Source organism: Ostrea edulis, chromosome 2 (genome assembly GCF_947568905.1).
Source record: "Ostrea edulis chromosome 2, xbOstEdul1.1, whole genome shotgun sequence".
NCBI lineage: Eukaryota > Metazoa > Mollusca > Bivalvia > Ostreida > Ostreidae > Ostrea > Ostrea edulis.
Window position 1 is genome coordinate 22,275,625 of NC_079165.1, and position 15,501 is coordinate 22,291,125.

The window sequence follows — 15,501 nt, forward strand, 5'->3', positions numbered from 1 at the left end:
TTTTTTTTTAATTTTTTTTTTTTTTTTTTTTGGAAATATGTGTGTGTGTGTGTGTGTGTGTGTGTGTGTGTGTGTGTGTGTGTGTGTGTGTGTATTCAAATAACTGCCAAATTTAGAATAATCTGACTAAGAATTAATTCTACTTTCTGTCTATTCGATGAAAAAAGGAAAATATGTCAATCTTGCGCATACCGCATGCACCTGACATTAGAAATGAATATAATCTTTAAAAACTTTCCAACGAAAACCCCGTACATTAATTTATTGTTCACTAACCCTCGGAGATGTGTGTCTCAGCGGCATACAGTACGTTTACAACACGCAACAATAGCAAAATGGCAGAGGATTCCGAAAACGATTCAAACTACTGTTAAGCACGTGTTCACTTTTTTACAGTCGAGTTATTCAATTATATAATCCCAATTATAAATTATATTTTCTAAACTTCTTATTCTGTGGATGAATTTGAACATGGCTGTGGTATTGTTATACGAATATAGTAGGTTTCTGTCTACTTTTCTATAGATCAAGTACCTGAATTTGTAACTATCAATATATGTTATTTAGTTACACTTGTTAGGGGGAAATCATTTTTACATAATTATGTTTTGTAATGGTTGACCTTCGTGTTCAAGAACGTGATAATTCTTCCATTTCTTCAAGTTTTCCGTATATTTTTATGACCACGCCCACCAGCTGCGAACTAATCGATACCGTGTGTTTAACCAAATACACTCTGTTGACAAATTTGTAATTGTTTGTTTACACATTTTTCTTTTCTTTAATATACGTAATTTTTCAAATATCTTCCATTTTCTCCACATTGTGAATATCGAGTATTTTAGAGTTGTTTGTTGTTTTTTTCTGTAAGATCGACGGTCATTATGATAATACGATTGCGACGCATTTTACATTACATTGATTAACGATTAGATGTAAAGGCATCGGAGACCCTGTACAATGTTAAATTAAATATGTGTTCTTTGAATATGGATTTAGAAATTAAACAGGCAATATGGAAACATAATATCCCCGTGTTATAACACATGATCAGTCTAATTGGTGATTTTATATCGCTGTACTAATACAAACATTAAATAGTCCGATGTTTAGAAACGTGATACCAGTTGGTTTTTCATTATTACTATTTATCATTTGGCTCATTACACAGAATTTTAGATTTTGAAGGGAGAAAAGAAAACTATTTTTACGAATTAATGATGGAAATACAATCGCAATTCCATCATTTATTCGTAAAAAGTAGTTTTCTTTTCTCCCTTCAAAATCTAAAATTCTAAATCTAATTTAAAATACGGTCGTATTATAGCAACATGTGTAGACGGTGAATCTACGAAAATGGAACACACCTATTCCATGTCGTACTTCCGGTGACAGAATTTTGTGTTTTGATTTTGAAGTTGTTTATATACATTTGTGGAATCTGGAATCAATCATCTTACATTCTGTAATAATTTAATGAAATATCTAGATGTTTTCTTTTTTATTATATATTTTTTTCTCTCTCGGTAATGCTCTCATTGTAATTTGTAATGTTTTCACATTGTACATACAATTTAGTTGATCTTTTTTAAAATGAAAAATCGCCGAAATATTTAATGTAAAACTTGGTAATACGTTGCACCTTTCAATCAACTTCAAATATATATATATATATATATATATATATATATATATATATATATATATATATATATATATATATCCATTTACGTGTTTTGTTTGCTTTTATTATAATTATTATTAAATTTATCTAAGTTCTTCTTAACCATTAATTCTTGGTTGTATGTAAATATCATCGATATGGCAAAAATCATATAAAATCATATATAAGTACTGCTGCAAACAAGAATGTGGTAAATATCTTAGTTTTCGAAAATAAACCATTTTGAAATCATTATGTTTTCTTTTCCGCTACACAAATATCTTCTAATTCCACAAATGTAGGATAATTGCATCATCAAAAAGCAACCAAATTTGTGTTTCTAGTTTTTATTTTACAAATGAAATACACAATCGTATGATGAAATCTTTCATTTGTACACCAACAATTGTTATAACAAAAACAAACAGGAGAGTGTTACAGAGATCAATTTGTGACATTAGACAGGTGCAAGCCCGGGGGGTCGCCCTGAGCGGCACGGCGAGTCATGCTGTAATTCTGGTCAAACAATCAAACACAACAATCCGCTAATGCTATACTCTTAATGGTATTGTTTTCATTTCTATTAGTGGAATAGAGGGTTCTTGCGCGTTAATGTCAGAATTAAACTCGTTTTATGGCCTGAAAACTCAAAACCGACTTCTGATGTCGACATCAAAGACGATTATACGAATAGCAATTTTACATTTCATTTCAGTCTATCAGTTTAAAAACTTTAATTTCAAAATTGCTTTTCTCAAAGCATAAAATGATTTTTCTATTTTGATACATATGAAACCTAAGAACTATATTACCATAGGCCAAATTCATTTTTTAAATAACTGTTAATATCTTAATTAATATAATCAAAGTGAATTATTCCTTTCTGGATTTCAATTATTCTCTTAGGTATAACAGTGAAAGGGTTTTCATAAAATTCATTTTCAATCATTTTTCTAACATGAAAGAATTGCAATATTGAAAATTTGTTAATTTTCCTTCATTCAATCGAGACAGCGTTTGAGATATAAAATAATCAGGAAATAAAATAAAATAAATAAGTAAATAACACTTCTTCAAAATCATATAAACATTCTTCGCAATAATCGTTACAACGTAAAATAAATTATCAATAATTTAAGTAGTTATAAGCATTTTAAGTAATAAATAAAAAATATATGGTATGAAAATTCAACACTCTCACGCAAAGACAAATTGCAGGGGGAATAAAAACTGAACCAAAACAAGTTCCTTATTGTGTGCTCGCAAACCCCTAGAAAATTACAAATTGTCTTAAATATATTCAAAATTCCCGAGCATACTCACACAATTTAGATCGGTACCCGAGGATATACCCCTGCAAAAATGTCACCACGGTGGACTGAGCATGACCGGAAGTGTCCAGGGGAGAACACTTTTTGGACACTATCAACCAAGCTTGCTCAGACAGCCTGTTGTTTTTGTGCTCATGACATTTACATTTTGATATTCTCAAATTGTCAATGAGGGGCCACGGCCGAGAACTTCATACGCTTCTGTTTCTGCCTCTGATTACAAAACCAAACCCTGACTACGTTTTTCTTCAAGTCCAATTTTTCTGCTATCTGGGCAATTTTCTCACCCGAGGGACGAGGTTGAACAGCAAAATAAGCCTCCAATGATCTTTTTTCTGGAGCTGCTATTGAGGTTCGTTTCCGTTTCCGCTCGGCTGCTAGACCACCTGCTTCCGCTTCCTTCCTTTCTCGCGCCTGTCTTTCAGCTTCCTCCAGCCATGCTTGGAGAATAGGTTTCAGTGCTATCATGTTATTATGACTCAATGTTAGTGATTCAAATCTACAAATCGTGCTTTGACTTAAAGATCCAACGCCCGGGAGTTTCAGGTTGGCTAAAGCAGACCCGACGTCCGCTTGGGTGACCCCTAATTTTATCCGACGTTGTTTGAATCTCTCTGCAAACGCTTCTAATTCGCGCGGGTCACATTCCGTGTCATGAATTGCGTGGTGCACAGGGTGGTGTCCCGGAAAAGTATGGTGGCTCCCCATGGCGTTAAGGTTGGTACAGACACTGGGTTGGAACATTTGGTGGTGACTGTGACTGTGGGGAATAGAGTTGGCGATGCTGTAGTGATTTTCCGGCATTCCACCAAGCGACATCCCATGATTAGACGTCAACTGCTCCAACATGGAGTCCCCGGGACCGAACCCCGTATGACAGTTCATTTGCATTTGATGGCGGGGTGGGGTCACATTGTGTCCCCCCAAGTCTGCAGTGTGACCGTAAAGTCCATCGTGCTTCATTAAATTTTGTGACGATTGTTTGGGAATGTCCACCGCCGCCAACACTTCCGCCCGTGATAAGATACCATCATCAAAAAAGTTACCCTGCAAAATAAAATAAGATGTTATAGAGTACCTGTACAATAGAGGGAGTTCTTGCCTCTCCGTATAAAATTAGTCCCAAGCAAATGGAATAATTTGTAGGTAATGGTTGTATAAGTATCAATGACTGCGATAAATAATTCATGGTGTTTAAGCAGGAACAGATTGGTCCCAGCTTCAATTGGTATATCCCTACTCAGGTAGATTAGTTCTCAACACAATCCGACTTGAACAGAATGTCAAGATAAAAACACAAGATTCATAAAATATGGAACATGTCAAACAATGATCACATTCATTCACTGACGTGTGATTAAGACGCCAAGTCCATCACACATACCGTAGATCCAGGCATACAGCGCATACGGTCGGGGGGTCGATAGGGCGGTGAGTACCTCCCGCCCGTGACGTGCCCGGGGTTCAGCGAGGAGAGCCCCACTCCCTGTTTCGCGTTCATCATGGTTTGGCACTGCGTGGAATCTGTACAGACCGACCAGCGGCCTGGGGCTGGATTAGTGATACTCCAATATAACTTTTACGATCCAGAAGTCGACTAAACCAGTGATAGAGAAATGTCTATGGCAAAGAAAATTGATATTACATTTTACTATTGAGCGGTTCATTCAGCAGGCACCTGTTCTCCGTTGTTTTGAGTCACGTGGCTTTCCTAATTCATCAACTTGGAGCGCATGCTCTCTTTAAAAGGCCACTATTATGGACAAATTATATTTTAAGCTAGAAAATGTTTCTTTTTCATTAACATAAAAGTATCAGTAGCCAATAAGACTGCGCTCCAATAGAGTCTCAGAATACGGCTGGGGCTGCTTCTCTGCACGACCGACTGAATTCAATGCCCGCTATCTCAAAATCATACTCTTATTATTTAGATAACTTTATATTCCTGTCGTAAAGTCTCTTTTATATTGTTTTAAAAAAATTAATGATGTGTTTTATTTTCTTCATCAAAGATACCGAAGACTCGTCCGTGGGTTACTTTAGTTGTTAGACAGAGGATAATTCATTCTCATTAGCAAGATGACAGATTTTAGATGTGGGGACTGTCCGTTATCTGATGGAGGATGGAACACACAGTGGGGGGATCAGGGTCTCCGGCGGCCAGTATCCTCACAAATTACTAAAACGGTCTCCGACATCGCACAGAACCGTCTCCGCTGAAATTGGAGAAATGTTGTTCTCCGACATTTTCATTAAATGTCAACTCCTCGATTATTGCCTTTCTTTATTTGATGATGATATTACATTGCCGTTTTATTGTTAATTTTTCCGGATCCATATATTCCTCCTCGTTTGCCTTTTCTTTCTCTCTCTCTCTCTCTCCTTTATTATTATTTTTTTTAAAGTTTTGGTCGATGAAGAAGCGAAAATAAATTGATTTCTAAACCTTTGAAACTAAATAAAATTATTTCTTTGTCTAATCAATAACGTTTTGAGAAAAGCACTGCGTATAAACAATTGGTAGAGCTCCTGAAACACATAACCGTTTGTATACTTATAATAAATGTTAAAACCATTTGAAACGGCGACCTAAGAAAACTGTTTGCACTAACAATCGATGCCAGACATGTCTGTAAGACAGGAAATGGTCAATGGACGCTGCTTCTACAAATAAGTATGAATTTTTAATATTTACCCCAGTTCCTGCAGACAACCTCATCAAAAATGTAGCATTTATACACATACAATTATATATTTGCGTAAGCATGATTCTAGTTCTGATTTTCTTGCATTTTCTCTGCTTAACTTACGAATAATTGTGCAAAAATTGAAATACATTTCAATATTAATTAGAACGAGTACTATTTGATTTCTTAACAACGACAAAATTTCGAGAAAAATAATACAAAAGTATGCTATAATTCCTTCGATTGGCTTTGTCAAATTTAAAATGAATTCTTTTCTTGTAAAATTGATCGAATTTAGGTCAAAGAAAATTGTCAAAAGCTTGTTCTGAGCAAAAGACGATCGGGGGAACAAAGCACCTGCTCTCTGGCAGTTCACAGTAATGGTGAAAAAATCTAATTACGAAGTAAATAACGACTTGAGATGATGTGGGGCGATGGTGAAATTATTGATGTTACTTTCTGTAAATGAGAAGAAGCAATTCTTTTGAAAAAGATTAGAAATCCTTAAAACTCTGTCTTTAAAGAATGTTTACCACGTGATCTGTGGCTTATCACGAGCCACAGAGCGACTGTTAACTGCTTAATTTGCTTTCTCATTTTCAATTTGAATCCAACAGCGGAAGTGAGAGGAAATTCAGAATTAGTCATCTAACGTCAGTTAAATTGACAATTTCCTTCCGGTGCAAAATCACGTGGTCTCGTTTACTCGTCAACTCTGTATTCCAAACATTTTTTGCAGGCGCGTGTCGAAGGTTTACAAACGACGGCATATTTTGCACGGTAGTAATTCAAACGAACGCCTATTGTTAGCGATAATCAAGACCTCCTCGTGTCTGCACGTGCGTTTAGGATAACATAAAATGCTGTGTATGATTAGATGGAGACAAAACCAAAATTTTGAACTTTTAATCGGATGACAAGCTAATTATATTCGATGTTGTTTTTAACATAGCTATATATGTATTTGTTACCAAAAAGCATTAAAACGCACAAATCAGCACAATAATTGATAAATAGGAAATATACAGGTCTGAATCAAATAGAAGTAATTTCGAATAGGAACGAATTTCTGGTTTATAAATAAATTTCAAATTCCTATTTTTAGTAAAACGTTCAGTAGATATTCCAATCTTTAAGTTCAAAGCCGTAAATCCTTTAACTCGTACATTCGGTGTGTCTATCCCGTTCTTCAATTCTCATTTTATCGCGCCATCAGAAAACCTTAGTACACGGCTCACATCTATCAACATGCTATTAATTTGCGGGTAAAAGTTTGGAGAATTTGTACCTTGGGAATTGATTATAGAGCGATTGATGGTATTAATTCTCCTGAAGTGTTCACTTCATCCACTAATGGTTTCGCTATCGGCCAACACACGAAACCTTGAATTCTCGTCTGGGTATGTCAAGTCTCGTGCTTTACCAAGTTTCGCGATACCTCGCACAGTAGCAGTAAAATTCCAATCTTTTTTATTCTTATCTTGAAGGCACGCTTATTTAATCCATCAAACAAATAACAAATATTCCATGAATTCAATTAACTGTATAATTTGATGGGCTATAATCGTAATTATTGGATAATACAAAGTATTCACATTTAATTAACTCTATCAATAATCCACGCATATGAAGTTCTGTAAATTATACCACGTCATTGTCAGGTTATCGCTGTAGAAGATGACACTGATTTTTTGATACACTGTCCAGCATATGTTAAAAGTTTAGCAAAAATTTGTTTGTCAATGTACTATGTAATCGCACAATGTTTTCTTCAGACTAGGATTTTACCAAATTTGTATATCAAAAAAATTCCTCCGACAGACGCATAAATATCTACATACACTATAGACAATTATAGACAGCCTATGTTTTTCAAAAACCGTAATGCGTTATGAATATTACATGTATATTTAAAGTGACATATTGGTCCGATTGGCAGGGTGTTTTTCTGCTGCTTGCATGTACTTATGTTCAGAATTTGTAACTTACTTACTTACATTTAAAGAATAAAAGGCATAATATTTATAAACAACCAATAATTTATATTCTGTAATTTTTTTCTGTTTATTCAGGAATAGGCAAATGTACGAAACTAACACAGAGAAACATGCATTTAAAACAAGAGAATTTGTAAAATAACTGCCCGCTATACTTTGAGTTATACATCCAGCAGTTCAGTGAATGTACAATGGCTATAATGCCGATACCAAGGATTACCCAGGAAACACACATGGCTTATTTCCAGTGGGATCCTTATAAACTTAAAGAGTGACACACATAATCTACTGTAATTAATATAATAACGAAAAGAGTGATTATTAGAATTAAGAAAACAGTACTGATTATTGATAATTTCTAGAATTCAAAACCATAAATATACATGTATATGACAATGTACTGAGATCAATACAGGTAGTACAAAAAGTCACTATCTGCCATTTCTTAATTTTGTTGAGGAAATGTTTTTCACTTCTGATTTCAATGAAAGTCTATTGCTTATACATTTGATTTGATCAGGAAGAGAGTCCCAATCTTTGATGCCGATATACTAGAAAGTTCCCGATTCCATTTTCTCAATCCTTGGTACAAAGAAATCAAAACTTGTTGAGGTGTGAAACGTCAGTGTTTTTATCAAGAAATATTATATATCAAAACAATTAGGATTGGAATTATCTCTAACAATCGATTTGTGAAATATTCTCAGCATCAAAGAATAACTGAAGCCGGTTAGATCAAAGCGAGACAACTCTCATTGGTAGATGAAATCGCCCGCAAACGCTAGAGAGGACCTATTAAATCGGATTTGTTGGTAATGGAGGGTTAATTTCCTGATCCGCGGAGTGCTTCGAACTACACCTGTTCGGTGTAAATAAGATAAAAGGTATTCGTTCCATGGATTGAATACAATCTGGGTAATCATTTTCACAACTGTTTTGCGACCTGCTTCCTGCTCAATGAATTACGTTCATATCAACTTTCTTTTTTTTTTTCTTTTTTTTTTTAAAGAAAAAAATGAATGTTTGAAACCTTGTAACTTGATATCATTTATTTGATACAATAGATGATGGAGAAGAGCTGCTGCAATACATCGCATTTTTTAATCGTAATGAAATATTATAAGGTAAAGAATCTACATGAGATAGATGTTTTTACAAATGAAACATACGACCCCCACCCTTTACTACTCTGTGATCCCCCCCCCCCCCCCACGTCGTATCACGTGCCTGCAATATCTATTAAGTGCTCATGTTTCAGCTTATTGTTCGAGTCATTCCATTACTTTTTTCCAAAATGTGGGTTGAAAACATCGTATTATTGGATGCATTTAATAACAAGTAGGGATATAAGTTACTTTTTTACTAACACAATGTATGAAATGATATTCAATAGTGGTATGTGAAATATCCCAGTGGTATATGTTACTGCCAATCAACTGTGAAGGGTCCCTCTCTGGGTAGTAGGGGGTGTGGTTTCAACTTAATTGCTTTAGTCCAGAAAATAAATATATTTGTTATGAAGATGCAGCAGCAACTCCTTGAAATCAGGGTACCCTAACCACATGACCTTATACACAGCCCCCCCCCCCTTTTTTTTTTGTATTTTCGTATTTCCCCCCACACAAAATAATTGTGTTTATAAGTCTGTATACAAATGACGTTATTTTAACAAGTATTCGGAGAGTCGTCTGCTCTAATCGTATTAGATAACAATAGACTTCTTCGAGGTATAAATATACATAAAGTAATAAATTACTATACATTCATTTTGTCGGGGGAAATATACAAAAGGAACTGGTTGGGAGCAGGGCCGGTCCAGTCATAAAACGTATTTATTTAGAATTATCAGACCTCACATCACATGAAAAACCCATTTAATATGCCATGTCTTCAGCGTGGCTATATAAATAGAATACGCATGTTTTATTTTGTAAAAATAGTGTGTTGTAAATACTTAGTAAAAGGTAGAGTTTGTTGCAGATTTTCTTCGGATATATATAATAAACAATAATTTTCTATGTCCGTTACCAAGAGTTCAACAAAACGAACGGTGTAGACAGATGAAAATGATGGAAAGAAAGAGGTAAAAAAAAAAAAAGAAGGGGGGGTCATATTTCACTAAAACAAATTCAAGCATTGACAATGAAAGGAATAGGAACTCACTTTATTCCATACCACGGGGTATTGGTCGTGGTCACTTCCAAAGTCACGTGGGGGTCCCAATGTTGTCAGCGTCTGAAATAGACAGATCATCCTATTAGAAAAATATCGTCTAGTCAGCGAATCGCAAATCATTACCGGATACAACGATTCCTTCTTAAACGCATTGGATGTCATTTAACAAAAGTGAAACAAAATTAAACCAATTTAATAGAATCGTACAATATGCCCCAGTGCATTGCAGTTCGCAATGGCAAATCCAGCATTCACCTGTTGTTGCACGTTATAGATTTTCAGCAATTTTTTTTCCCGTCCAATTAACGAAATTAATATTATATGATGGTTTAAAGTTAGTTGTGCAGTATTTGTCCAATTCACTAAAACAGTATTGTTAAACAAACCCTCGTCAATTTTAAACTCGAAATTGTCCTCGTATTTTTACACACAGCTAATAACAATCAATTTCACATTTCAGACATCGTTTAAAATTATAACAATTGTGGTTTATTTTAACTCAATTTGTCTAATTTAGCGATATTTAGTCCAGGTGATTTAATGTAGAATATTTTTTCATATTCACACCAGTTTTACAAAAGTAAATTAATATTACGCAATAATGAAGTCTTGCTCATTAGAAATTTTATAAAACTCACCACTTTTTCCACATAATCTAAATCCTCAAAATATTTCATTCTCGTGTGTCGCGAACGGTAGTTGTATAAATAATTGACAAAAAGACGGGAATCGTCAGCCTTTATACTGAACCCCTCTTTGTCAACAAATTAACGGTACCCTTTAATGAAAATGATACAACAATCTGATCTGATACAGTTAACTGAGTCCCTTTTGATATGACCGTCCGGGACCAGACGACAACGCAGGTAAGCAGAAGACAGGTGGCACGCGCCCTGCGCGCGCGACATATATCACCTTCCGTGATACCCAGTGTATTTTACAATTCAAGAGGAATTAAACAAATGGTAATTAAAGACAGGGATGCCTCCTGTTCTTTGGACGGATAGGTAAACAGCAGCTCGCACGTCGCGCGCCTTACAAATGTCAACACGAAACTGTTATAATTCTAGAAAATAACCGATTTACCTGAAGCTGCTAAAACGATGCCATTCGTGCTTAATCGAAAATAAATTAGCACAACCATAAAAATTCATCATCCGTTAAAAAATGTTGAAAATTTCCGAGACACTCCCTCCCCCCTTTTCTCGGTTATGTTTCCATAGCAGAGAATTAATAAAAACGTTCACATTAATGTAAGATAATAATTCTAAGCTCTAACTGAAGTAAAGTTTTTGTCGCTGTAATGAATCCCGATATATTTAAATTTAAGAACTAGGCATCTTTTTCATTAATTAAGATTTCATAATTAACACTTCTTTTTCATGATTTAAGTGTTGATGTTTAAGGGGGGACCGGTGCATGGAAATTGTTCCATAATTAGGTCGGCGCTACCCGTCTATACAGCGACATGTAATGGCGATATTAAATCTATTTTTTTTTTTACATGTCAATAATCTAAATAGAAATTCGGCTTAATTTTAAAGTTTCAGACAATAAAAAAGTCGACTCTGAAATAGAAAGTCATTAAAATGATTTCAACCACTTCTCCTAATTAATCACGGTCGTTAAAAGACGATATTATGTGTACTGAGAATACCGCATGACCAGTCTTGTAAAATTTCAAATTACTCTTAATAATAATCTCTTTTCAAGTATTTATTCCTGCCAAAAAAAATCATACAAAAGAAATACTATTTTCAGAGTATTTTTCATCCAAGTCTCTCGAGTTTTCAAACGAAATCACGCGCACCTGATAAATTTTGCCGCAAGAAAAATGACACAACGTTACCGAATTGCTACCGTAGCGTTGAAATTAATGACTGCTGATTTGATTTCTTCGGTGATATTTCTGACAAATCTGTCTCAATTATAGGTAAATAATGTCCAATAATTCTAATACCAGCACCAAAGATTAAGCGGTCCTCCAATTGCTTTGTGAATTGTCTCGGGCAATTTTAATATGATCGTAATCATTTTATAACGATTTCTTCAAATTTGTTTTATCTTATTCGACTTTGTTTTAACAGTGTTTTATTGTGAAATTAATTCGAGTGTGTAAAACCGATATTTATTAATCTTAGGTAAAATGCTATAAGAGACATGGGTCCTCTCTAGAAATACGGGATTATCTAAATAAACGCTATCTATCGTCATCCGAAGCACTCACAAGGGACCGCGAACAAAACCAAACAATTCATTGAGCGTAATTATACAAATAAGGCGAAAGATTGATCACAGGTCCTCGTTATTTACAATTCCACCCAACGAACCAGTACACATTTTATTTCACTGGAATTAAACAAAAGTCCGGATAAATTTCGCTGCAGATTGCATGTTGACACCTTTGGTAGGTAGCGCGCGTGCGGCGCCTTAAAGGTGTCGGGAATTCCTTGTCTTGAATGACATTCCCCGCCTTCTATCTGCTAATTTCAATCTAATTGCCTATGTTCTAAACAAATCTAGGGATCAAATCGGAAATTGAAACCGTCTTAATCCAGAAATCACGTTATGTCGACATCTAATCGTCGTCCTTTTTACAGCTTAATTAACGATTGTGTTTCGAATAATTTTCACGACAACTACTTGTTGGTTTCCCAGTCGCGAAATACGATAGTCGCAAAACATGTCGCCGAGTTCTTAAATAGGGGGTTATTTCTTTAACACGAATCTACACTGTGTTAAGTTTTCATTAAAACAAGGTTTTAATTATGAGACCATCAAGGTACATAATAAAGATTGGGCACCAGGCCCACTGCCTTACATATTAGTCCTCTCCTATATATATAAATCCAGAAGTTTAACCTTAAAGAAAAAAGCCCTGCTTCATAAGACAAAGAATACATTCATCATTGCATGTACACAAATTGTGTAAAAGAAGAGGAGTAGATGAAACCCCAAAATGAATAAATAAATAATAAACTAATTAAAAGATCACTGTGTACCCACAACTACTGAACACTTAAACGTCACACTATCTGTCGCAAATGAATATTTAAAAAAAGAAAAAGAAAAAAAGACTCACTTGAAATGGCTAGGGGAAGAGACACGGTACGTATTTCGTCAAGCGGTGGCAATTTGGAATTCTTTGCCAGTAATTCGTCTTTATAGATGAAGGTATAGTATAATCGAGTGTCGGAAAATTATAAAAATTGCAAAGACTCATCCATAAACTATGAGGGGGAACCGGTGGCGGACGTCATTCAATATTCCGGGCCAAATTAGCAAGGGTAATCCACGTTTAATATTTCAAAATCTTATGGCGGAGAATAAACTTGACATTAAAGATTAAAGGAATGTGGAAAGAAAATCGTTATTTGGTCTTACCTGGGAGTGGGGGTGATAAAGCCCATATCCGGACATCTCAGAATCAGGTAATGGACTCCAAGAATGGTGCCAAAATCGGTTCTATCAGTTGGATTTCTCAAAATGCAACCTCAGGCCAGAAAAACCTTTAAAGCAACCTTAAGTTTAAGCAGCTTTGGAGAAAATTATGACTTAGGGGGTTTTGACCATATTTTTAACTTCGATTAATGGAATAAGTTGGTTTTGCAAATCAATGTGGCATCGCTGTCTGTGATTGGTGTTCACCGTCTCCAGAGTCAGGCAGGAGGCGGGAACATAGGAATACCAGGTACACTTCAAAGACAACAGCCTCGTTCTGGCTCTGGTTACCTGGAGGCTGGTGCCATTTAACATATGTGGAACGGGGAGCTGCCGGTCTCAACAAGAACTTGTTGGAAAAATACATTTTGTATTAATAAATGATTAGCGTTGATGATTTTTCTGATTTTTACTATACTCATTTAGTGTTTTCGCTCAGTTAGTTAAAAGAGAAATATAATGAATTACTTTGGGAAAAAAAGAATTGGGAATGTTTCCCTTGTAAAATTAATTACCTTCGGTAAATTCAACGTCAGTTACAATCTTTTCCTCTTTTCAATGAAGTTATCATTATGGTGAATTTATAAAAAATATGTTCATTTAATTTGATGTGTAAACTTCAAGATTTTACATTAATTCTTCAATATTTATAATAATTTATGCTATTGATATTATGTTCATGCTCGGAAGAATCTGAGGAGAGAGAAAAAAGTACATCTCCAGCCTCATTAATTTTACATTTTCAAGTATTGAGTAATTTTTATGTCTGAATAAAAATTATGAATGAAAAAGAAATTGTTTAACTGGATATGTAAATATTTCATTTCACTGCTGATAAGCTTAAGAGGGGAATTTGCACCAAATTCATGCATGTAATATTAATGGCATTATCTGTTGTGTTGGGTGTTTTACGATCTTCGCAAACCTGTACCTCAGCATTTATTCATAAATTTACGCAGATTTTCTAACGTTTTATGCGGCATACTTTTCTTATTTTTCAAATTCAAAAAGCAGAATTCTTCCTTGCTTGAGATCAACACCACCCCCTCTAAAGAAAGGCAAGGAACATATAAAGTCGTAAGTAGAGAATATGTTCACTAAAACAAATATCAAGACTGGGGAAAAAATCATTGCACTGAAAATTGTATAGATAATTCGAAACAAAGAAACGTTTAAGTTGATTGTAAGGAAACTAAAAAAAATGATATTGATAAAATACGTGAATTGGTGTTAACTATCAAATCACCCAAACTGGATTTTTTAATCATTATTATTTATTTATTTTTTTTTTTATTATTTATTTTTGGTTTAGTGTTATTTGGTTTTTTGTTTTTGTTTTTTGTTTGGTTTCGTTTTTGTTGTTGGGTATTTTTTTTTTGGGGGGGGGAGTAATGGTGTATCGTTTTTTATCATTAGGACAACGACAAAATAAAAAGAAAATCGATTGATGATGAATATAATATATTTTCAGTTTCTAGAAGTAATATAATATACAAAATATTGGTGTGTAACACACCCGTAACAAAGCGTGGTTTTCACTTTACTTCATTCTCATAGACATTGGGAAGGGGGGATGAGTGTGTGAAACTTTTGGAAATATAAAACAAGGTGTTAAATGGATGACAGATAACGATTTGTGTAACTGTATATTTAGGTAGATCGGGTATTGGCCTGGTAAATTGTCGTGGACACCTGCCATGAAACAGAATTGTACTGAATAATTAATATATAGCAAACCACACACGTGAAATAGCATACAGCACACTGCCAATACAGTACAGATTTATACTGGGAGACTTCCAGTACTGTCAGAAATCAAATTATGCTCACATCACAACAAAGCTAGATAAAATTTCGGTGGATCTGCTGTTAAAAAGAATTTAATTAGGTAGCTGTGCTTTCATTTACTTTATTTTCAAACAAACACTTATAAAATCTCTTACATAGAATATGTGTCAGTAAAGGAACCAGGCTGATGAACAATCTAATTTGGCCCAAATTCTGAACGTTTGAAACTACAATTTGGTAAAGGAACATAAAAATTATCATGGTAAATGATTATGGTTTCCGTAATTAGTCATGTACTTACTATGTACAGCGTGAGAAATACATTTCCTGCCATTTTCTTTCAACTTGCCAAATTTTCACCAACTGCATGCTCAGGTTCACAAAATGTGAAAATAATTATTTATTTCAAAATATGAAAA

At 34.5% G+C, this 15,501-nt stretch overlaps 1 protein-coding gene across 4 annotated transcripts; it reads right to left on the reverse strand.

Moving 5' to 3' along the window:
- Positions 1-1,994: 1,994 nt before the first annotated feature.
- LOC125681185 (POU domain, class 4, transcription factor 3-like) lies at positions 1,995-13,460 on the reverse strand. Of its 4 annotated transcripts, none has more exons than XM_056156413.1 (3): positions 13,238-13,460; positions 9,854-9,913; positions 1,995-4,041 (listed from the first exon to the last, which is right to left on the reverse strand). In XM_056156413.1, exons 1-3 carry the CDS (start codon positions 13,271-13,273, stop codon positions 3,160-3,162), a joined length of 978 nt encoding a protein of 325 aa, XP_056012388.1. In that variant the 5' UTR covers positions 13,274-13,460; the 3' UTR covers positions 1,995-3,159. The 4 variants fall into 4 exon arrangements, with proteins under 4 accessions (XP_056012388.1, XP_048777108.1, XP_048777107.1 ...); XM_048921151.2 differs by having other exon boundaries at positions 9,842-9,913; positions 13,238-13,456; XM_048921150.2 differs by lacking the exon at positions 13,238-13,460 and adding an exon at positions 10,492-10,705 and having other exon boundaries at positions 9,842-9,913.
- Positions 13,461-15,501: the final 2,041 nt, after the last annotated feature.

Bases quoted from the DNA above. Each gene is read 5' to 3' on its own strand.
- LOC125681185 (XM_048921149.2), bottom strand. From the start codon at position 4,498: ATGATGAACGCGAAACAGGGAGTGGGGCTCTCCTCGCTGAACCCCGGG. The intron at 4,042-4,378 runs GTATGTGTGATG...TTTATTTTGCAG, and splicing joins GCTGTATGCCTGGATCTACG to GGTAACTTTTTTGATGATGG.